The sequence below is a fragment of the Erinaceus europaeus genome, chromosome 1, assembly GCF_950295315.1.
Source record: "Erinaceus europaeus chromosome 1, mEriEur2.1, whole genome shotgun sequence".
Lineage (NCBI taxonomy): Eukaryota > Metazoa > Chordata > Mammalia > Eulipotyphla > Erinaceidae > Erinaceus > Erinaceus europaeus.
The window spans coordinates 73,522,288-73,545,406 of record NC_080162.1 but is presented as its reverse complement, the minus strand read 5'-3'; the positions used below and the strand labels follow the sequence as shown (position 1 = coordinate 73,545,406).

The following is a 23,119-nucleotide window of genomic DNA, read 5'->3' as shown; positions in this document are numbered from 1 at the left end:
TCATTTGACATGAATTTATCCCATAATGTTTCCATTATTGTTACCCAGGAGTATAGAAATGTCGATCCCTCCCTGATCAGTACTTTCCTGCAAGATTTTGAGCCAGTCAGCTTTGAGTCTAATCCAGCAGGTGGACTGCCTCAGCTGCTATCTCACACCTGCACCCATGTCTCTGGCATGGGACATGGAAGGGTCCTCTATGGAGGAGAAGGGAATGATAAAGAGTTAACCCAACTAGAAGAAAGCCCAAGCTCATCAGATAAAGAAGTGACTACAAAAGCTGGATAAGGGTAAAAGAAAGACTGGCTCACTTAATGGTGGTCTATTTGGCCACTATCAGACCACCCCATTGCCTGGGATCCTAGACAGGGAGTCCTTGGATTCCCCCATAGATAATATGAGCCTAGATCTCTAATAGATCCCTCTATCTACCATCATTGGTAATATCCATTGGGAGCATCATCATAAACCCTTTTGTGGGTTTCCTCAGGACTATACCTTCACTATGAACTAGCAATAGTAAGGACTGTCCTACACTCTTCAAGGGGAAGCTGGGTCATTCTACTCTACTACTTGAGGAAGACTGGTCCTGAAATGAGTGCAGCCCAGAATGTTCCCAGCTGTGACTATGCACTGTGAGATCAGTCTGACAGGGACTCAGAGATTGTACAGGCTCCAGTACTAAATATGAGTAGTCATGGGCCCTGGGTTAGATTGTTGTGGTTAACATTTAACTGCATTTATATATTTTCAAGTTTCCAAGCAACTCTCTGCCCTAATCCTGCTTCCTAGTTCTATTCTTAACTCTGACACCATCTTCCCAGACAATATTTCTAGTGTATCCCATTTAGCTATCAAGCTTAAGCAAAGATGACCAATACATAGGCTCCTAGGGACTTACTTACATTCTCACAGTTGAGCCTCAGCTCAAGCCCCAAAGTCCTATTCATGGGCTGTGTCACAACACCCTTGGTCAGCAGTGGTCCTGAGTGCACCTTTCTCTGCAAACCCTCCTGACAACTCCAGCACTTGGACGGAAACTCTGTTCCCACCCAAAACAGAGGACTCCCAGTGGTAAGCAAAGTAGGTCTGTGTCCAGACTATAGTGCCCAGCCTCCTTTGCAACTAGAAACAGACAACTGAGTTAGTTGCTTTCCACTTGGAGTTACTTCTCATCATCTGTGGGTTGGATGCTCATAGGCATAGAAACTTCAGGAGCTGCCACAGAGGATGGTTGGGTCACCATGTGGAGGAAAGGGCTGGAATCACTGGAATGTTGCCTCTTCTAGTGCCGTGGCTCTTCTGCCATTCCCCCATCCCCTCTGCCCCCACTATCTTTACAGATGGCGGACAAAAGGGGGCTGCCAGAGTCACACACTCATTGAGAACCCTGGTGTTGGACTTTTGCAGTATAAGACATAGTTTCCATGACATTTGGTGCCTTCTTCTTTCTAGTCCTGCTAATGTCACCTCAACTCACCCACCACCGATTGTCCAAGAAAAGCCATAAAGGTCTGTGAGATATGTGATGCAATGGCCAGTCCAAGGCCATTTTTTTTAGTTGACAAATTACTCTTTATTTAAGAGTAGGAAAGCCAGATTATATTTTTCAGAAGTTGAGATTTCAATTCAAACAGTGACACCTATCTTACCTGTGTTGATTTCCATCAAGAATCTTTTTTTCCTCTCTTTTTATTTTACTAGTGATTTAATATTGATTTATAAAATTACATATCAATAGGGGTATAATTTCATACTATTCCTACTACCAGAGTAGTCAGAGGCAGTCTGTGTGGACATCCATCACATCTGAGGGGGGCAGGAGAGGAGGCCAGCTAAAGAGTTTTATGGACCACATTGTCTGGTGCTGAGACTGGACTCTCAGGAGACCCTCCTTCCTCAACCACCAGTATTCCATAACATTCTGCTCAGAGCTGGGGTAAGGAAGTGGTAATGACAGGCAATAGCAAAAAGAGTGGTAGCTGCTATGGGTACTCGAGTGCTTGTCACTGGCTTGGGCTGCATTGCATACTTCACAGGTGGATCTCACCAAGTCCTCTGCATTGCTGGAGTCAGTCCCTTTTTTTTTTTTTTTTTTTTTACCAGAACACTGTTTCCTTCCACCCTAAGGTCCCTGCTTTCATTTGCTCTGTTTCTGCTTTATGGTTCCTGTTTATTAAACATTTTGTTCTGTTTTCCAACTTATTGCCTTTCTTTTTTTAAATTAAAAAAAAATTATTTTCCCTTTTTTGCCCTTGTTGTTTATTGTTGTTGTAGTTATTATTGATGTCATCATTGTTAGATAGGACAGAGAGAAATGGAGAGAAAAGGGGAAGACAGAGAGGGGGAGAGAAAGATAGATACCTGCACACCTGCTTCACCATCTGTGAAGAACACTGCTCAGCTCTGGTTTACAGTAAAGCTGGGGACTGATGCTGAGAGCTCAGCCTTAGGCTTAAAACTGGTAGGCTGTCTCTCAAACCCAAAGTCTTTTTTTTTTTAAGTCAGTCCCATTTTATAGATGAAAACACAGAGGCTCATAGGGCACACAAAGGATAAGACAGGCCTTTTCTTTCCCTTCCTTCCTTCCTTCCTTCCTTCCTTCCTTCATTCCTTCCTTCCTCCCTCCCTTCCTTTGTCCCTCCCTACCTTCCTTCCTTCTTTCCTTTTCTCTCTTTTTCTTTCTCTCTCTCTTTCTTTCTGTCCAGCATACTGCTCAGCTCTGGTTTATAGTGTTGCTGAGGATTGAACCTGAGACCTTTGGTGGCTCCATGAAAGTCTTTTTTTCATAACCACTATACTATTTCCCCAGCCCTGAAGGACAGACCCTTGGAGTAGCACCATTTCCCTGCAATAAGCTTCCTCTCTTGGACTTGTGCCTTCATTCCACCCTATGCCAGGCATTGTCTATGGGGTTGAGGATACACCAGAAGCAAAAGAAATACTCCCAGACTTCATGTAGCTAATCTTCTAATGAGTAGTTCAGGCAACAAACATACACACAAATAATCTTAACAAGAGGCATTCAGAGAAAGATGAGTGACATGAGGACAGGAAGCCACAAGAGGTGGGGAAAGAATAGTGCCAGGACTTCATGCCAGAGGACATCTCCCCCGTGTGTTAAACTGAGAACAAAGGCAATTAGTTATGTGAAGATCAGGGGAGGGGTGTTCCTGGCAGTGGGAAAGAGCATGTGCAAAGTGAAAGTGCAAAGGCTGTCAGACTGGGAGGAGTTGTCATCTTAAGAGAAAAGATAGGAGGGCAACATGGCTGGAGTAGAGTGAGCAAAAGAGGGAGAGGTATAACAAGGCTGCAGAGCCATTTCAGTCCAAAATTACCTCAGAGTGAGCAAAAGAGGGAGAGGTATAACAAGGCTGCAGAGCCATTTCAGTCCAAAATTACCTCTCCTCCCACTTCCCCTTTCTCTAACTCTCTAAGTAAAGGCTAGATAGATCCTTTCCTTGTAAGAATGAAGCCCAGGCTGGAGTGCTCAGACCCTTGGGATAACAGGAGCCCACTCTTCCCTCTGAGAGAGCCTGCTGGGAGTCAAGGCCCTCACAGCCTCTGCCCTGCCCCTTACCTGTGGTGTGACCTGGTACTATTCACTGCCTCTCTCTGGGCCTCCCTTTCTCTTCTAGCCTGGCTGCACCAATTGCAGTTGCCTTTCTCTGGGCAAGTTATTCAATCTCCCCATACTTTAGTTTCCTCATCTGTGCAATGAGGATGGCCCAGTCTTTGGGGTTGTGGTGAGGAATTCAAGGAGAGACTGAGAAGTGGCTAGGAATCCTGCTACCACTATTTCTTCATCACTTTTGTTATTGTTGTGGTATTAACACAGAACCTTTCTGCAGCCCCTTCCAACTCTCTGACTGACCTGCTTCTTGTCCCTTCTTCTATCCCTTGGCCTGTATTGAGGATTAGTGTCCATCTCTCTCATGGGCTCTGCCTGAAGTGGAGTGGGAAATGAGGCTTGGGCTCTCTCCCAGTCCGAGAGGTCCCAGCCCCTCCCTTCCTGCTCCAGCCTTGCCTTCTCCTTACCCCATCTCCCCACCTCAGGGGCCCATATTTGGCTTCCCTGAAAAAGACTGTTTATAAGACAGAACTAGAAATTGCCCCTGAGGCAGAACTGTTACTTGGGCATCCTATTTTGAAAGACTGCAGGGGGAAGGGATGATAGGAAGGAAATAAGGAGGACTCTGAGCTGAGCCCCAAGCCCTGTGCTCCCTCCAGGAGGTGGCCAGGGTCCCAGGGACTAGATTCCTCTCCATTCTCCTTGCCTCCCTGCTCTACCATTGCTTCTGTCCTATCCTCCCACAGTTGTCCTCCTTATTCTCCTTCTTCCTTCAACCATACCCCAACCCCACTAGAGAATAGTAGCCTGGGCTCTCCATGCCCCTCTTGATTAAAATGCAGAAGACGCCTCTGTCCAAAATTTTGGCTCTAACCATGCTCCCGCCTTTTTCTTGGATGAGCACTCACCGACTGCTGGCTGCCCTCCTCCAATGCTGGAAGGGGCCTATGGAACAGGGAACAGAGGCCAGACTTAATCATAAACTGAGCTGCAGACTCTAGTTCCAGTGCTCAGCTCAGGCAGAAAGGATTAGGGTGGGGTGGGCAGCCCATTGGTCATTCCCTGGGCTTTGGTTTCCTCATCTGCAAAATAGCCTTGATGATGGGTTTTTTGCTCTGAACAGTGTCCAGCTCATGCTCTCAGTGAAGACTGGAGAAGGCTCTAGCCCTCAGGATCCTGCTGTTCCCCTCACCCACTTGCATGGACACACTCCTAGCTCTCAGTCAGGTACTGAGGCCACACAGTCCAAGGACTAGACCCCCAAATGCTCTCTTCACAACTCTGCCAGCACCAGCCAGGCATTGGGAGGCTCTGAATGCCTTGCCAATTTTGGTTACATCCTCATGTGCTACTATGGCATTGTGAGTTGCTCTCTCTTTTTCTTATTGTGACATGACAATTATTCATCAGCAAAGGAAATTCTAGAATGGCGTAAAGTAAGGAGTTAAGACAGAGTCAAGCAGGCTTACTCAGTGTTCCTTTCCCACTCCTCCCAACTCTGCTCTATAGACGCCTCCCAGACACCCCTGCACACAAAGACACAGCCTTTTGTCCTGCACAATGGACTCTGGACAGAGCCCGAAGGAGCCCTGCGTCAGGCTTTTTCATCACTGTGTGGCTTGTCACAATATGGCTGGGCCACAGTCAGTGGAATCTGCCACCCCTGGTTAAACTATGGGCAACTGCAGATCTCTCGCCCTTCCCCTTCTCTCCCCTTCTCTCCCTCTTCACCTCGCTACCTCTTCCCTCCCTTCCCTCCCTTTGTCTTCCCTTTCTCTTTTCTTCTCTTTCCATTCTTCCTTCCTTCCTTCCTTCTTTCCTTCCTTCCCTCCCTCCCTCCCTGTCCTTCCCCTCTCCATCCTCTTCCTTCTCTCCCTCCGTTCCCCCTCCATCCTTGTCCTTCTTCCCTTCCTCACCCTCTCCTTGTTGTTCTTCTTCTTTGTTGTCATTGTGGATTTATTGCTCTAGACCAATATTGTTCAAATAGAAACACACACACACACACACACACACACACACACACACACACACACACACACACACACACACACGGAAAACATCACAGCATCAAAACTTCCCCACAGTGCACTGGTGTATGAGGCATGGGGGGGGGGATGGGAGGGAGGGCCTGGGTTGTGTGTGTGGCAAAGCAGGCAGTGTCCTGGTGAGTTATTTGTCACCCTCCTTTTTTTTAAAAAAAAAATTTGTTTATTCCCTTTTGTTGCCCTTGTTGTTTTATTGTTGTAGTTATCGTTGTTGTTATTGATGTCATCACTGTTGGATAGGACAGAAAAAATGGAGAGAGGAGGGGAAGACAGAGAGGGGGAGAGAAAGATAAGACACCTGCAGACCTGCTTCACCGCCTGTGAAGCGACTCCCCTGTGCGTGGGGAGCCGGGGGCTCAAAGCAGGGTGGAATCCTTACGCAGGTCCTTGAGCTTCCTGCCATGTGCACTTAGCCCGCTACACTACCGCCTGACTCCCATCCGCCCTCCTTCTTTTCTAATAATCCTGCAAGGTAACTCCTCATTCATGCCTCATTATCCACATGGTTACCATTTTTCTAAGGCTGGTGTCTGACCATGAGTCAGACCTATGGTGCCTGCCCTCTGTGTGGGCATGCTGTCAAATCCCACCTTCCCAGCAGGCTGTGCACTCCCTCCCTCAGGCTGTGGGTGAGTCCCCCTACTCCTCCCTGCAGGGAGACCTTATCTCACTGCCCCTCTCTTTTTCTAATTCCATAGAGGAATAAGAGGGGTCTAGCCTCTCTTCATGGCTTCATGGCTGTGCTATCCACACTCAGCTCTCAAACAACACTGGTCACCATCAGCCTTGTCTCAGGCACTCTCAGGAATCAGCAGGAGATTGGGGTTCACAGAGACAATGCAGTGAGTGTTTTGGAGTAGGGACTCTATCCTGGCTGTGTGACTTTGGACTAGTCACTCAGTATCTCTGATCTTCAACTGGGTAATTAGAAAAGCTGAGTTAGAGGAACTAGAGAACAAAGTTTGGGTGAGTTAGTCCAGATTCTGTGCTTTAAGCAGTACTAGGCACAATACCTTGTGATATTATTGATATTTGGTAACATGTGCTCTCTACTAGGTGAGCTACAATCCAACCAGCGATAGTGCTAGTATTTGGGCACCTAGAGTAGAGAACTGAAACCCGGAGGGAAAGCAGGGGACAATAATGGTGGTGACCTTGTAAATGTTGACTTTGCAGGTGCCTAGAGAACTGACTTGTTTCATGCCTGCAAGTATGGGAGTCAACAGCTCTGTGAGGTATAGCAATAGGGCTGCTCAGAGTTGGGCACTCCTGCCTGTGGCTCTCAGCCTCTTTCCTGATATGCATCCTTGTTCAGATTCCACTGAGCAAGCTGGCTGGTGCAAGGGTGGCCAGACCCGCCTGGGAAATGGGATTTCCAAGGCTGGAGCCCAGTCCAGAGCACAAGCCTTGATGAGGAACAGATGCTTGCAGAGGTGGCCCGCCCACCCCTCCTCCACAGCCTGGGGTGGGGGTGGCGATAGCTTCCAGATGGGCTCCTCTCTGAGTGAGCGATCCTTAAATGACTCAGCCTACGTCCCCAAGGGTGTGGGGCTTCTCTTCAGGCTCTTCACTGTTCTGGTGCTAATAGACCTGGGTTTTGGACCAGGTGACCTCAGGCATGTGATGCTTACTCAGAGCTTCAGTTTTCTGCTCTCATGCAGACATTTGCCATCAAGGTGACCCAGCTTACCTATTGTGTGCCGGGAAACCAAGGCAGGACAGAAGAGGCTTCCCCAAACTTTGGGGGGCTGGGGTGGTGGAGGCTGTACACACAAGAGAGATTCCCCCTGACCAGGAGCCCCTGGAGAAGTAGGGCTATCTTTTCATTTCCCTTTTTCTTTTCTTGGTTTAGTTTCTATTTTCTATTTGTAGTTTTCAGACTATATAATACATTTCCATGGTACAGAATCAGAAAGGTACAAAAGGGGACACAGTGAAGAGTGGGTTTATCTCTACCATTCTCAAGCCCCAGTCGCCTCCAGGTTCCCTTTCCCCAAGGCAACACTGCTCCTTGCTTTCATATGAATCTGCCAAGAGATGTTTTATGCACATGTAAGGAAATAAACATAGGGATTGTTTACCTAAATGACAGTGAACAAAAACACTACTCTTCACCATCCCTTTGTCATTTAGCAACACATTTTACAGATCTTCCTACATCACTTCAGAAAGAGTGCCTCATTCTTGGTGACACCTGGTGGCGATGATATTCAAGTATCATCGACTTGTGCAGTGTGGAGTGGCCGGTTGGGAGGGAGCCAGCAACATGCTACCTTACAGCTGCATGTGCAGGGATGGTGACAACAGAGCTTTCTCATTATGTGGATGTGTCTATTTCTACTTAACTAGGCTTCAAATGATGGGTACTGAGATGGTTTCCAAGTGCTACTTTTTCAATCAAGGTTGCTATGTACATTTGTGAGAAGTTATATATAAAATAATTTTCTAGACAGAGGAGGACATAGTAGGGGTTGAACTGTTATGTGGAGAACTAGAAAATGTTACGCATGTACAAACTAATGTATTTTTTTTTAATATTTTATTTATTTATTTATTTATTTCCTTTGTTGCCCTTGTTGTTTTATTGTTGTAGTTATTATTGTTGTTGGATAGGACAGAGAGAAATGGAGAGAGGAGGGGAAGACAGAGAGGAGGAGAGAAAGATAGACACCTGCAGACCTGCTTCACCGCCTGTGAAGTGACTCCCCTGCAGGTGGGGAGCCGGGGCTCGAACCGGGATCCTTATGCGGGTCCTTGTGCTTTGCGCCACCTGCAAACTAATGTATTTTACTGTCAACTATAAACCATTAATCCCTCAATAAGAAATTAAAAAAACAATAACAACTATAATTTTATCTAGAGATAAAATTTCATTCTGTTTCCCTATGTAGAATGTTTAGTATTTCAGGCTGTCTCATGCCATTCACAAGAATTAACTTGAAATGGACCATCAATGTAAACGTCAAACCTAAAACCATAAAACAGGCAGACAAACATGAAAGAAAACATCTTGTGATCTTAGGGCAAACAAAACTTCTTAGATAAGTCATAAACTGTGAAAAAGGAAAATGATTGATTTAATGTGGTTAGTATGAAAACTTTTTAAAATTTTTCTTTATTGAGGAATTAATGTTTTACATTCGACAGTAAGTACAATAGTTTGTACATGCATAACATTTCCAAGTTTTCCATATAACAATACAACCCCCACTAGGTCCTCTGTCATCGTTTTTGGACCTATATAGTACGAAAAATTCTAATGGTACTGTTAAGAAAAACCCAAGTGGTTGGTTATCATTCGGGCTTCTAGCTTGTTCCTGGCTGGCCGACGCCCTCTAGTGATGCAGGTGGGAACTACAAGCAGTGCTGCGTGGTAGTGTCTGGTGGGAAAGAAGGGTTGTGAGGCGGGAAGGTTCCAAGTGAGCTATGGGCAGAGGGGTGTCAGCTGAGAGGACCGTGATGTGGCCCTGAGAAGCAGGGCCAGGCGGCAGGGAGTGTTGGACAGCACTGCCCCAGCTCGCTTCCAGCGGTTGTTTCCTCCCTTCTGAAAGATCATCCTTAGAGTTCCAGCAGCTGGAATGTCTCTCCAGAATCTATCGCCCCCCCGAACCCCCCCCCCGCACCCCTTGGATGGTGTGCTAATTTCTGAGCAGTTATGGGGAGGGTATCCTTCCAGTAAGGCACCTCTATCCCCAGGGAGAATGGAAGAGATCAGCATTAGGAAGGAGTTGAGAGGAGAAGTATCTGAGACAGAGAGGTTGTAGGAGGGATGCAGTCCTCAAGAAACTCTCTCTCTTAAATGGAAAAAGGTAAAAAATAAATGAACAAATGAAAACCTTGACCACAACCTTCAGTTGGAGATAGAGGACCAGATCCCCTGAGGGAAGAACATGGTGGGCCACACCTATCTCCAACTCTTAAAACTGTGGTACTTAGAACCGTCAGCATCCTAGAATTTGAATTTTATTAGAACACACACACAAACACGCATACATATGTATATATATGTATCTACACATGCATATATATATATATATATTTATGTTCAAAATTCAATGGTCAGAATCTAAGAATAATATAATACCCAAATATAACAATACAGAGATTAATACACTATACTAAATTCTATAGACTTTGATTGTTAAGTCTTGAGGTCAGATTAAGAATTGCAACCCTCAAATTTAGACTCCAGGACTGGCTGGAAGTGGTCGGAGAACCACCCCTTCCCCTGAGCTGCTCCTGCAACGAATAAGCTTGCTCTTACTATCTGCTCCTATACTTGCTCACTCTTCAGTAGTAGGTCTGGGGTACAGCCCTGAGACCCGAACTTTTGAACCCCCCCCATGCTGTTGGGCCATTCCTACTTGGGCAGTGAATTTAATCCAAATATGTCTTGTCTTCACCCACCAAATGAGTGAAACTGAGGGGTCCAGAAGGAGAGAATGATTGGCTCTAGACCCCCACAAACATCTGATAACAGACTGGGACTCCACACTTTTGCTCCCCCCCCCACCAGAACAGCAGCCTGTGTATTCAGCTGACTGTCTGGGATCCTCACACCACCTAGGTGTCCCTGGATCCTCATGAATGTCATTCCGAGCACAGATGGGTTCCTGGGACCACTTCTGTGATGTATCGGACTAAGAGGCACTGGGTGTGGAAGAGCAGAGGATGTCTGTCTTCTACGTTTGTCTGAGCCTCATCTTGAGAGAGGTCAAACCCCTCCTCAGCCCCCCCCCCCCACTTCACCCTGGCCGTTCAGTGGAAGCCACCCCATATGGTTCACATTCAGCTACTCCAAACTCAGCAGCAGCATGGTTTTGTAACACCCACTCGAGGCCCATGAAGCAGATGCAAGTTCCTCTTTTCTTTTCCCTTTATTAAAAAAACAAAGTTGGGGGCTTGAAACAATAACAAGAGAGCATTTCAGAGGCACGACTTTTGCAAAAGAGAAGCTATTGGCCCAGCCAGGCATGGAGGGTTCTGGCTGTTCTCAAAGAGGTAGGAAGAGGGGAGTGAGAATAAAGGTGCATTTGGTGGTGTCAGGGGGCCCCCTGTGCTACTTCCTCACCATAGCATCTCCTCCAGACTGCTGACTTACCCCTTCTCCGGGCCACCCCTGGCCCATTCCTGCCTGCTGAACCCTCTGTGTCTAGGCCAGTTACTCATACTAATGTGAATTGGGAACATTCCTTACTGAAGTGGGGCAATGAAGGGATAAAGTGGGGTGCAAGGATAGTGCAGTGCTGGGCAGTGAGCACAAACTTACCTCTAAGCTGGCCTAACCTGACTCCTCCCCACTCCCTATCCCTAGCTCTTCTTGGCTGATGTATAAGGGGTGTGGTGGAATGTGGGGTGGGGAGGGTTTAGTGGCAGTGTGGATGGGGGGGGCTCTATACTCCTGACCCTGCACTTCCTTCCATCCTCTATTCCCAAGGACCCTCAGTTTCCTCTCAGTTGTGCTAAGAGGGCCACCAGTAAGTGGAGGACATGACACCTGGATGCCCTGTGTGACTTTGGGTGAGTTCCTATATTCTCAGGGCTCAGTTTCCCCCATGGTCCAATGTGCTGGAGGCATCAGGGTGGGAGACAAATGGCCCAGGTAACCTCAAAGTTCCTTTCAGCTTTGCTAGCCTCTTCTGGTGGCACCTACAAGGATGACAGACCACCTTTTGCAGCAAAGGGTCTGGGAGACAGTCAGCCTAGGCGAAAGGGGTAGGCAGTCAGGAGAGGAAGGTGGCCAGAAGGGTAGTGAGGGCACTCTAGAACTATGTGTCTACTGCATCCTGGGAGTGTGAGGTTGGTTCTCCAGCTGGAGGTGTTGTGGTGGCTCCTGAACTGCCCACTGGGGCAAGTGTCCAGGCTGGGCGTGAGACCCTTAAAGCCTCATTCAGGGACTCCAATGGGAGCTGGCAGTACAGGGCTGTGGAAAGGCCTCAGGGACTGGCCAGCAGGGGCTTTGGTGCTTTAGATTCAGGGTTTCCCAGATTCTAAGCAGGGCTCTCAGGACACAGCCTCAAGGCTGACCTGCCGCAGCCAACCCCTTGGGAGCCCAATTCTGCAAAGGTGAGGTCAGTGCAGGGTCAGGGAAAGGGCTAGAAAAACATGCCTACTTCCTTTAAAGAGTAAAGAAAGCAGCTAGGGAGAGGGCACTGATCCCCCCCCCCCCGCCCCCTCTCGCTCTCTCTCATTAAGTGTATGTGGTGTGAGAGAGACAAAGGCCACAATGCAGAACATGGAGAAAATGGAAAGAAAGACAGAAAGGATATTAAGAGAATGAGAAAAGAAGAAAAGAAAAGCAGAGATGTGAGAAATATAGGATGTCAAGAGAAACAAGAAAGCAAAGGTAGACTGACACAGAGAAAGGAGAAGAGGCAGGGAGGAGTGAAGGATTAGGAGGAGGAAGATGAACATAGCAAATGGCCAGGTGGGGTGGAGACAGGTGGGTGATGGGGGTAGGGGTTCCCCAGGCTCCTCAGGCCTTTGGCCGGCGGGGCCTCACATCCAGCCTGCGGTCCAGCTTTTTGTCCTTGCGTAGACGCCGGTCTCCGCGGCCCTTCTTCTGGCTGTTGGTACTCTCTGTAAGGAGAACACAGGGCATTGTTTCTGAGACCAGCTCATCCCCAGGAGGCCTTCCTCCATTCTGAATGATGGGGTAGGGGGAGGTGGGTGGGGCTTCCTCCTTAAACTCCACTGTGACCAGCATTTGAGTGTTGATGGAGCAATCACTCCTTTTTTGGCATTCAGACTGCGGATCACTCTGCCCCAACTGAACACCCTTCTCAGTTCCATGGGGTGGGGGTGGTGAGGCACTTGTTTGCTGATGATATCTGGCAAGGCCTAGAGGTTCCCATGGGGCCTCTGGTCAGGATTTCAGGTGACCCTGATTTTCCCATGGGCATGGCTGTGCAGTTTACACAAGGTTCTTCTTGGAAGACTGACTTCTGCCTTGGCCTCTGCACCCTCTTCTCTGCTAACCTTGGGCCCCAGCTCCACGCTTCCAAACCAGTGTTTAGCCAACATGAGGTCCACATACCATGTACATCTCAGTACCCCCAGTTCCACCCCAGGCCCTGCTCACCTGGAAGGCACCACAAGGGACTGGACCTCACTTGATCCTACTGTGTGGACACCCAAGGCCCAACTCAAGTCTTAACTCCACTGTGCTCTTCCCACGCCCACCTCCCCTCCATGGAGCTGGGGTGAGTTTCTGCAGGGAAGTTTTCTTGCCTGAGTGACCAGTGTCAAACAGAAACTTCTCTGTTTCCTCATAAGTCAGGGCTCCTCTCTCCCAAGGACAACTCAGGGTCCTTCATTTAGATCAGGCTGCCTGCTCCTGGGGCTCCCTGTACCTACTCCTGAATCCCTAGGGTGGCACTGAGAGCACTTTCTTCTTGGGGCTCAATCCCAGCTCTACCACATCCCAGTCATGTGCCCTGGATGGACTGGCTCGGGCTCCCTCACCCTGAAACATACCTCTAGGTTCCCCTTTGCACAAAGACCTACATTTGAATTTCAGGTCCACATCTCAGCTGTGGGATCTTTCAGCAAGAGACTTGCTCTCTGGGCTTCTATCTCCTCATCTATAAACTGGGGATCATGGTCAGATTTACCTCATCACTGTGCAGATTAAATGGCTAGTAGCCCCGGGGAGTATTTTGTACATCTGTGGTGTCTCAGTTGTCACAATAATGAGAGTCTTGATGGTATTCAATGGACAGGGGCTAGGGGTGCTGTGTAGGATGGTTTCCCCACAAAGAAGTCCCTACCCCACCCAATTTTTTGTCATCCTCGAGTGGCTGGGAAATCTGCTTGCTCAGAGCTGAACTGTCTAATGTGTGATTGTCAAGTGTGCCTGAATACTTGCCCCCCTTGTTGAAACATGAGGGATGACAGAGTGCTGTCAATCAAGCTGTCAATCAATGCAGTTTCATTGGCTTTACTAAAAGTGGGCCACCATCTGGGGAACTGTGCCTGTGGTGACTTGACCGTGTACTTGAGGTCCTGACCATGGCTGTCACCGCCCCTGTTGCCCCTGCACTAAACATTTTCCAGTGTGCTGGGCCTGAGTTATCTCTGCCATAATGCAGTTGCTCTTTTTTTTTTTTTTTTTTCCCTCCAGGGTTATTGCTGGGCTCTGTGCCTGCACCATGAATCCACCGCTCCTGGAGGCCATTTTTTCCCCCTTTTGTTGCTCTTGTTGTTGTAGCCTCGTTGTGGTTATTATTGCCCTTGTTGACGCTATTCGTTGTTGGATAGGACAGAGAGAAATGGAGAGAGGAGGGGAAGACAGAGTGGGGGAGAGAAAGATAGACACCTGCAGACCTGCTTCACCGCCTGTGAAGCGACTCCCCTGCAGGTGGGGAGCCGGGGGCTCGAACCAGGATCCTTACGCCGGTCCTTGCGCTTTGCGCCACATGCGCTTAACCCACTGCGCCACTGCCCGACCCCCCCGCAGTTGCTCTTTTATATTATACGAAGTGTACAATGCAGATGTTTAAGAAACTGACCTGTGCAAGTAAGTGGCTTCTGTTATCTGTGAATCTCATTTTAGAACAGTAAAAAGGACGTTCCAAAACCCTTGTTATTAAAGGGGAGTTGAGAGGCCCGGAAGGGTGGGGCACTCCCCATTCACTGAACAGCACAGTCTTCCCACCAGAGCTGAGACAGTGACTGGCAAGGGTGGCCTTTCTTTGAAAAGATGCCTGGAAAGACAGTGCTTGCCCGCATAAAGGTGTGGCTACATGTGGGCTCCCAGCAGCCCTCCATGTATTGTATGTGGGGACAGTGTCCTGAGGACATGCAGAGTCACTCATGGGCCCTTCCCACTGCAGTCCTACCTGTTCAGCTTATTACTCACCTCCTGGGCAGGGCCTCTGAATAGGACACTTCCGGGACTCTGACAGACCCTGGCAGGTGGCTGTCTCTTCTCTCCCAGCCCGGCTGCTCTCTCGAATTCGGGTCTCCAGGCCCCAGGCCACCCCACATGTCTTCCTGCTGTGAATGCAGGGACTCCAGCTGCTCCAGGGGCCCAGATCACACTCCTCTGAGGATTGAAAGACAGAGAGATAGATGCTGTCAGCTGGCAGTGAGTGTCCATCAGATCCAAGGCAGGGCCCAAGGGGGGAGGGGGTTTCAGTTCCTTGTAGATATGATCTCCATGGGCAAGAGACTCACTGGCTGTTACAGGGAGCACTCAAGTACCCTTCTAAGAGATTTAGAGGCAAGTTTTCTTAATGCATATACACTGGATACCTTGAGTCATAAGCCAGAATGACTGACTGCCTGGCATTATTTTAAAAATGTTTATTTACTTATTTATTTGCTACAAAGTAGAACAAGAAAGGAATGTGGAGAGAGGACCAGAGCACTGCTTAACTCTGGCATGACATAGCGCCAGGGACTGGGGCCTCAGACACATAATTTGGTTCTCTAATTCACTGAGCTACTTCCCAACCTCTATGTCTTTAAACAGGAAGACTTTCCCAGAGAGGCGTTATTAGAGCTAAAGTGAGAAAGAGTAGCTCTTCAGAGAGAGATGGAAGGAAGCATATTCTGGATGTGGGGCTAGAGTGGGGGTGGGGTGAGGTGTGGGAAGCATCAGGCAGGCTGAGCCCAGTAGGTCACTGGGAGGCCCTCAGAGGCCAAGACAGGGGTTTTGAACTTGATCATGTACCTGCCATTAGCTGTAGAAGGTAAAACTACATTATGCTACTGTGGGAACAAATGAGTTCATGGACATAAAATAGTTTAGTAGGGAGTGATTTAAGTACCTATTCCTGCTCTCTTTCCTTTCGGCAGCTGACATGCCATCCAGACTCAGGAGGATCCGGAAACTTCACAGCCACGTGAACCATGGCCACGGCTGTATCAGCAAGCACAGGAAGCACCCAGAAGGCTGCAGTAATCCTGGTGGCATGCATCACCACAGGATCAACTTCAACAAATATCACCCAGGTTACTTTGGGAAAGTTGATACGCAACATTACCACCTAAAGAGGAATCAGAGCTTCCGCCCAACTCTGAACCTGGATAAACTGTGGCCCCTAGTCAGTGAGCAGACATGGGTAAATGCTGCCAAAAACAAGACTGGAGCTGCCGCTATCGTTGCTGCAGCGCGGTCAGGCTACTACGAAGTTCTGGTGAAGGGAAAGCTCCCAAAGCAGCCTGCCATTGTGAAGGCCAGATTCTTTAGTAGAAGAGCTGAGGAGAAGATTAAAGGTGTTGGAGAAGCCTGTGTTCTGGTTGCTTGAAACCACACAGGAAGGTTCATTAATGCTATAAATGTTAAAAAATTTGAAGAAATCATGTTGAGTAAAATAAGTCAGTAAAATAAGGATGAATATGGGACGATCTCACTTTCAGTATTGTTAAATGGGAAACTGGGGAATGTTATGCATGTACAAACTATTGTATTTACTGTTGAATGTAAAACATTAATTCCCCAATTAAAAAAAAAAGAAGTTGAAAAACAAGATCAGAAGAGAAAACACAAGTAGAACCTGAACTGGAGTCGGTGTATTGCACCAAAGTAAAAGACTCTGGGGTGGGTGGGTGGGGAGATTACAGGTCCAAAAAGGATGACAGAGGACCTAGTGGGGGTTGTATTGTTATATGGAAAACTGGGAAATGTTATGCATGTACAAACTATTGTATTTACTGTCGAATGTAAAACATTCCCCCAATAAAGAAATTAAAAAAATAAAAATAACTAAAAAGGTACATATCCCTTCACATTTGGTTGTTTTAAGAGTTCCTGAGAGGTAGGCAGAGATTAGGGACAACTATTAACACCTCATTTTGCAGATTGGTGTACTGAAGCATACCAGGAGCAGGTAAGGAGCTTGCCAAGGAAACACACATGGCTCACACAATACAATGCAGAGTTTAAGATTCAGTTGGGTCCAGAAGCCAGATCTCCAGACCAATAAACAAGTGTTCTTATGCTAAAGGCATTCATTTGTCAAGAAAAGACTGAACACCTATGGTGCTGAGCTGAGTACTGAGGTATAGCAGGTATGCCTCCCAAACGCACCATCTAGTTCACCACCTACAGGGTGCTTGTGAGGCACATGGGATTGTGGTAGCCTGGAAGCCTTTTTGGAGGAGACTTCTGACCTGATTCTGAAACTAGGCATGGAGAGGTTCAAGGTGGGTAGCCACCAGTTTCTGGAATAATTATGAGCAAGAGCCCAGAGGAAATGTATGGGCAGAGCTTTGTGATTCAAGTGAGAAAAATGGGGAAAAGCCTGATATACGGACAGACCACAGAAGAAGAGTTCACACAGCAGCCTGGAATGGAGAGGCAGGAAAACAGAAGAGACAACAACTATAGCTAATATGACATGTAACAACAGTGACATATACTGAGTTCTTACAGTGTGCTGGCTACCGTATTAAGTTCTTCAGATTGTGTCAATTTCATGTAATCTTCATGGACCTCTGTTCCCTATGAAGTAGGTTATATTTTATAACATATAATATATATAATATAATATATATAATAAATTATACATATGTAATTTTTCCTCCAGGGTTATTGCTGGGGCTCTGTGCCTGCACTATGAATCTGCTGCTCCTGGAGGCCATTTTTCCCATTTTGTTGCCTTTGTTGTTGTTATTGTTGCCATTGCTGTTGTTGTTGTTGGATAGGACAGAGAGTAATCAAGAAAGAAGGGGAAGACAGAGAGGGGGAGAGAAAGATAGACAACTGCAGACCTGCTTCACCACTTGTGAAGCAACTCCCCTGAAGGTAGGGAGCCGGGGGCTCAAACCGGGATCTTATGCTGGTCTTTGTGCTTTGCGCCATGTGCACTTAACCCGCTGTGCTACCGCCCAGCACCAGCACCACAAATTTTTTTTTCTTTTCATGCTTAAATTTTTAAAAATTATCTTTATTCATTTATTTGCACAGAGACAGCCAGAAATTGAGAGGGAAGGGGTGAGAGAGAGGAAGACAGACAGACACCTGCAGCCCTGCTTCACTACTTGTGAAGCTTTCCCCCTGCAGGTAGGGGCCAGGAGCTTGAACCCAGGTCCTTGTGCACTGTGATATGTGCATTCAACCAGGTATGCCACCACCTGGCCCGCCAAATAATTTTCTAGAAAGATTTCTTCCAGGTTTTCTGACATCCTTCACCAGACCCCTACTTCAGGGAGGGAGTGGAAAGAGTCAGGACATGGAGGTCCCCACTCACCCTGACATTCCCGTGTGCTCTGCTGGGCCAAGGTGCCTGGCGGGCAGGTGGGCAGACACTTCCCCTTGTACAGGTAAAACCGCCTCTTGCACTGAATGCAGAAGTCCTGGCTGAAGCAGCTTTCACATGTGGCTCCACATTCTGTAACAGAGGAAGGGTCACCGCCGGTAAGGGTCACTGTGGCAGAGGTCCCTCTGGGACTGCCTGAGGAGGGAGGGCCTCTGAGCAGCCTTAGGATCTGTAACACTGGGGTCAGTGTTCAGAAACTCTTTTGAAGGCCAAACTTGTTCAAGGTCAAACCAGGTTGCGATCAAGGAGAACTCTCCTTATTTGAACTGAAACGTAGCCACTGGGAAGAGGTGATATATCCAAAGTAACATGGCTATTTGGATATAAAGGTCAAGATTCCCTTTCTCATATGAACTGAGACTCAGAAAAGGCAAGTGATTTACCTGAAGTCATACAGGAATCTGAACTGGGAGTGAGAATCTCCTGCTTCATCCCCACCAATGTTTAAGGATAGTTATGATTTGTCCCAGGTCACAGTGAGAACTAGAATTAGGAATTATATTTCTCCCATTTGAATCAGGCTAAGGAGAAGGTGGGTGAAATCTCTGCTGACACCAAGGAGAACACTGACTTGCCAAGGGCTTCAGTGTCCGCCTGAAACCAAGCCTCTATCTGAGCATGGGTGCGGGCATATGTACACCCACTTCCCCTGTGGTTGCATTGGGCCAGAGATGCCCAGCAGCCAATGATAATGCAGGAAAAAGGAGGAGCCACATACTTTTGCACCTGTTGACCTCCTGACCACGGACGCCGAAGTAGCCGGAGGGACAGTCATGCACACACTTGCCGTACTGGCGGATGCCTTCCCGACGGATGAATAGGAAGAGCCTCTGCTGGCAGGTGGAGCAGCCATTCTCTTCTGAGCAGATGACACAGCCTGTGCAGTTGCCCCCCAGACCAGTGCCCACTGCTTATCAGAATACGGTGGGGTGGGAGGGAGAGAGATGATCAAACAATATATGGAGAACAATTCAGACCTGACCTCTGGACAAATGACTACATTTCCCAGTACCCCTTATAGGGCCACGTGACCAAAATCTGGCCAATGGGGTGTGTGTGCAACTCCTAGTTATTCCCTTAAAGAGCAGGGTTGTGTTCTATGTCATTCCCTAGCCCCTTCCTCTTAGGTGGATGTGAACATGATGTGTAGAATACAAGTAGCTATTTAAGATCACGAGGTAGAAACTGTGTTGAGGATGGTGGAGCCTGTGTCTCTGAGAAAGGTATACTGGACCACTTGTGTGAACTGTTACATGACAGAAAAATCACCATATATTTTGCATAAACGACTATTATCTGGAGTTTTCTGTCATCCACTGACACTCTTTACTACATGGTATTTTTACCATCACATATGCATGTGGAGGTGGGGAGACCTTTACTCTGACTGGGTTTTTCAAAAGTAGCTCACTATTCACCATCACCAGCTTGCCTCTGAACATCACCAAATGTAGCGAGGTGAGAAAAGGCACTTTGCTGCCAGAGTTATTAACTAAAATCCAATGCTGGGAAGAAGTGGGAAATCACCTAGAAGCTAAAGATAGTCTCTGCAGGGTTCCCGAGGGGTCCCTGCTAACCTGACCATCACCCAATTTAATTGGTCACTTACTGAGAGGGGCTTGTAGGAATTGTCAACATGGGGAGGGAAACTGTTGTGACCTTCATTATGTTCCCATACTCCGCGCCCCCCCCAAAAAAAAAAAAAACAAGCGAGGGGAAATGCAAATTAGGCCCCTGTTTGCTAGAAGTGTGACTAGTATTTCATGCCCCAGTTAGACATTAACTCATGTTGCAGCTCTCTGGACATTCTCCTTCCTGGTGGAGTAGGGTGCCCTCTAGTGTCTTTATGTTGCAATGGCACCTCTCACTTTCAACGTGACCACCTTTCCCTTGCTTTTCATCCTATCTCAGCAAAGTTTAGAAAGAGCAATACTATTTCCCTCCCTCATACTCCCAACCCCAGGTCACAGGTGCAGGGACTCGGATGCAAATTTATTAATAGTAAGTGGCGATGACTCAGTTTGTACAGTGCTGCTTTAGAAAGACTCAAACTTAATGGTTCTTTTGGGATTTATTTTTTGTTTTTACCAGAGCACTGCTCAGCTTTGGTTTATAGTGGTTCAGGGGGTTGAATCTAAGACTTTGAAGCCTCAATAATGTAAGTTTCTTTGCATGACCACTATGCTATATCCCCCAGCTCAAGCTTAAAGGTTCTTATATATTTCACTGAGTATAAAAGCTAAATGTCCAAAAATAAATGTAACAAGTCAAAAATAAATATAACAAGCATTTTGGAAGTGTCTTGTCTGCTTAGCATCTCCTTTCTCTGACAAGTGACCCTGGCAGCTCTATCTTCACACTGTACTGGGGTGTGGGGGGTTGGGGTGGGCATAACTCTACCCCTGGCAGATGAGAACTGACAGTTCATTCACGATGGAACAATTAGATAATCTATCTTGAGAATTTTTTTGATCAGAGTACTTCTCAGCTATGGCTTATGGTGGTGTAGGAGATTGAACATGGAACTTTGGAGCCTCAGGCATGAGAGTCTCTTCGCATAACCATTATGCTATCTACCTCCACCTTCTCTTGAGAATTTTTACTCTAGGCTGATGACAATGATCTGGGCTTTTTTAAACTAAGATATTTACAGGTGAGTGGGGTGCACATTGATCCCCTCTGTTTGCTAAAACAAACCAAAAAAAAAAAACAAATAAAAAAAACCCTGTTCCTCCAATCTTTCTGACTTTGAGTTTTATGTGGAGCCATCCCCATTCAGATGCCCTTAGCCTGGACTTGACTAATAACAGTATCTGATGGACTATAGTGGTTGGTTCAAACATTGGTACATGTCTCAACAAAAGCTGGTTTTCAGATTTTATTTTTTTAAATATCTGTGTATGGGTATGCACGAGATTGTGTGTATTCTTTTCCCTCTATTTTGGTCTGGGGAGATTTAGACCAGGGCTTGTGGACACCACACACTCTTCACATGAAGGGAGACTAACTCAGGAATGAAGCGTATATACACTGGTAGCAGAGCCAAGAGACTGTGTATCTGGATCCACCTTTGGATGGTGCTGGGGGAAGGGTGTGTGTCTATAATTTCTCTCTTTTTCTTATGCCACTTTGGGTTATGCTTTCTGACACTTGTAACCAAAGACTTCTGACTAATACAGAAGCAGAGAGAGAAAAAATAAACAAATCAGACATACAGAAAGAAAAGTGAATAGAAACCTCATGGGCCCCCAAAGACAGAGTTCCTGACCACTCCCAAGCTCAAACTCCAGTCCCCCAAGGCTTGGCTCCCTGTGTAGCTCCGAACAGAGGCACTTTTCCACTTGAGCTATGCTCCTTCTGTCAATTTACAATGAGAATATGTAGTTCACTAGGTGGGAGAATATTGTGGTGAAGTAGCTCTGTTCTGGTGAGCACCAAGGGCCTGAAGCAAGCCCCTCCCAGTGTGACCACCATGACATGCCTAGGGTCAGGGACCAAGGTCAGAGTAATAATAGGAGTTACAAGGAGCACATTTGAAAAACTCCTGGACCCTTCTATATCATACCTGTATCCTGGCTTTACTGCTACTCTCTCCAAGCTTAGATGCATTTTCTTTCTTTCTTTTAAAAGATTTTATTTATTTATGAGAAAGGAGGAGAGAGAGAGAGAACCAGACATCACTCTGGCACATGTGCTGCTGGGGATCAAACTCGGGACCTCATGCTTGAGAGTCCAAAGCTTTACTACTTCGCCACCTCCCAGACCACTTAGATGTATTTTCTAAATAGAAGCACTTGAGCTCTCATTGCAACCTTCTTGAGTTTTCTTGGGGCATTAAGAGGGATGACACCCATGTGATTTCTCTTAACAACAGTCTTCCATAATCAAGACCATCCACCCCTAGGGAAAATGCCAGTCGGCTCAAACAATATGACCCTGTGTTGTTCCAGCAGCTGGAAGGACTTGAAATGACATCTGAGTCACTTTGTCTTTCCCCAAGCACCCAGGGGATGAGTTGAGATTTGGATGTCTATTTTATAGAGAATGACGGTAGAATTCATCATGTCAGGTTTGGCAGTTTATGAAGGGATGTATGCTTATAACATTTCTGTATGGATTAACTCAGGGCAAGTTATTCATTCATTCACTCATCTATCCAATCAACAAACAGTTCTGGATCCCCTGCTCTGTGTGAATTCCAGCATTAGGGACTCAGTGGTTAGAGCACTTGGGGGCAGCTGTGTGATCATGGGAAAATTATTTTATCTCTCTGAGTCACACTTTTCCTAGCTGTAATGGGGATAATGATATTTATCTTGCTGGGCTGTGATTAAAGGATGTAGTGAATGGAAAATGCTTAGCTTAGAACCAGGCACACAGCAGACACCTGATAAAACCAGAACTAATAATATTATGTTGAAGTAGATGAATGTATTTACTTTTTTATTGCCACTAGGGTTATCGCGGGAGCTCAGTGCTAGCACTATGAATCCACCACTCCTGGTGACCATTTCCCACACCACCTCAACTCTTTCTATTTTATTTGATAGGACAGAGAGAAATTGAGAGGATAGGGGAAGATAAAGAGGTAGAGAGAGGAAGAGAGACCAGTCGTGAAGCATCCCTTCTGCAGATAGGTACTGGGGGGCTCCAACCTGAGTTCTTGAGCATGCTCATGTGTACACTAAGCCAGGTGTGCCACTGCCCAGCCCCTGATATAATCTAAAGACATGTGGTCATGGTACAGGTGACCAGGTGTAAATACTGGGTCCACCTCTCATTGAGTAAACTTGGACAAGCACCCTCACCAACATGGGCCCCAGTTTCCTCATTGGATCTGTGGCAGCAATTCCTATTCCCCAAAACCTTGTTGGAAGGTGTGTGCAAACAAGCCAGGAAGTGTCTGACACACAGTAGGTGCTTCTCTATAAATGCAATCCTTTTCTGCTCCCTCACTGTCATGATTCATGTAGGAACTGTTAAACCACATTTGGACACTCCTCCCCTCTTAGCTGTGAGCAGACAGTGGCTGAGGCCCTGGTGGACTGCCTGGTAGGGGATGGTCTTTACCACTCTGTGTGGGGCAGGCTCAGGCAGAGGCATGCAGAGGCAGCTTTGGCCTTGAACAGAGGGCAGGCTTATTCTGTCTTCAAGCAAAGGTTCTCAACCTGCAGTGGCCCACATCTTAAGAAGCACCCCAAGAACCTGTTTGCAATGGGAGTCTGTGGTTTAAGAGC

The 23,119-nt window shown here is 47.1% G+C and overlaps 2 protein-coding genes across 5 annotated transcripts in view; one reads left to right on the top strand and one right to left on the bottom strand.

Annotated features, from left to right (window-relative positions):
* Positions 1-16,295, top strand: part of LOC107522507 (large ribosomal subunit protein uL15-like) — a 125,190-nt gene extending 108,895 nt beyond the window's left edge. For 2 of the 3 annotated variants that reach the window (XM_060187827.1, XM_060187820.1), the window contains exon 2: positions 15,418-16,295. In XM_060187827.1, the coding sequence (XP_060043810.1) occupies positions 15,423-15,869 (447 nt within the window). In that variant the 5' untranslated portion in view covers positions 15,418-15,422 and the 3' untranslated portion in view covers positions 15,870-16,295. The remainder of the gene's footprint in view (positions 1-15,417) is intronic. The other variant, XM_060187824.1, reaches the window with a different exon arrangement.
* The window catches only part of RSPO4 (R-spondin 4), a 30,925-nt gene continuing 18,280 nt past the window's right edge, over positions 10,475-23,119 (bottom strand). The window contains exons 2-5 of one of the 2 annotated variants that reach the window (XM_060187809.1): positions 18,601-18,792; positions 17,814-17,954; positions 14,477-14,662; positions 10,475-12,195 (exon numbers count right to left, since the gene is read on the bottom strand). In XM_060187809.1, coding sequence (XP_060043792.1) covers positions 12,092-12,195; positions 14,477-14,662; positions 17,814-17,954; positions 18,601-18,792 — 623 coding nt within the window. In that variant the 3' untranslated portion in view covers positions 10,475-12,091. The remainder of the gene's footprint in view (positions 12,196-14,476; positions 14,663-17,813; positions 17,955-18,600; positions 18,793-23,119) is intronic. The other variant, XM_007523084.2, reaches the window with a different exon arrangement.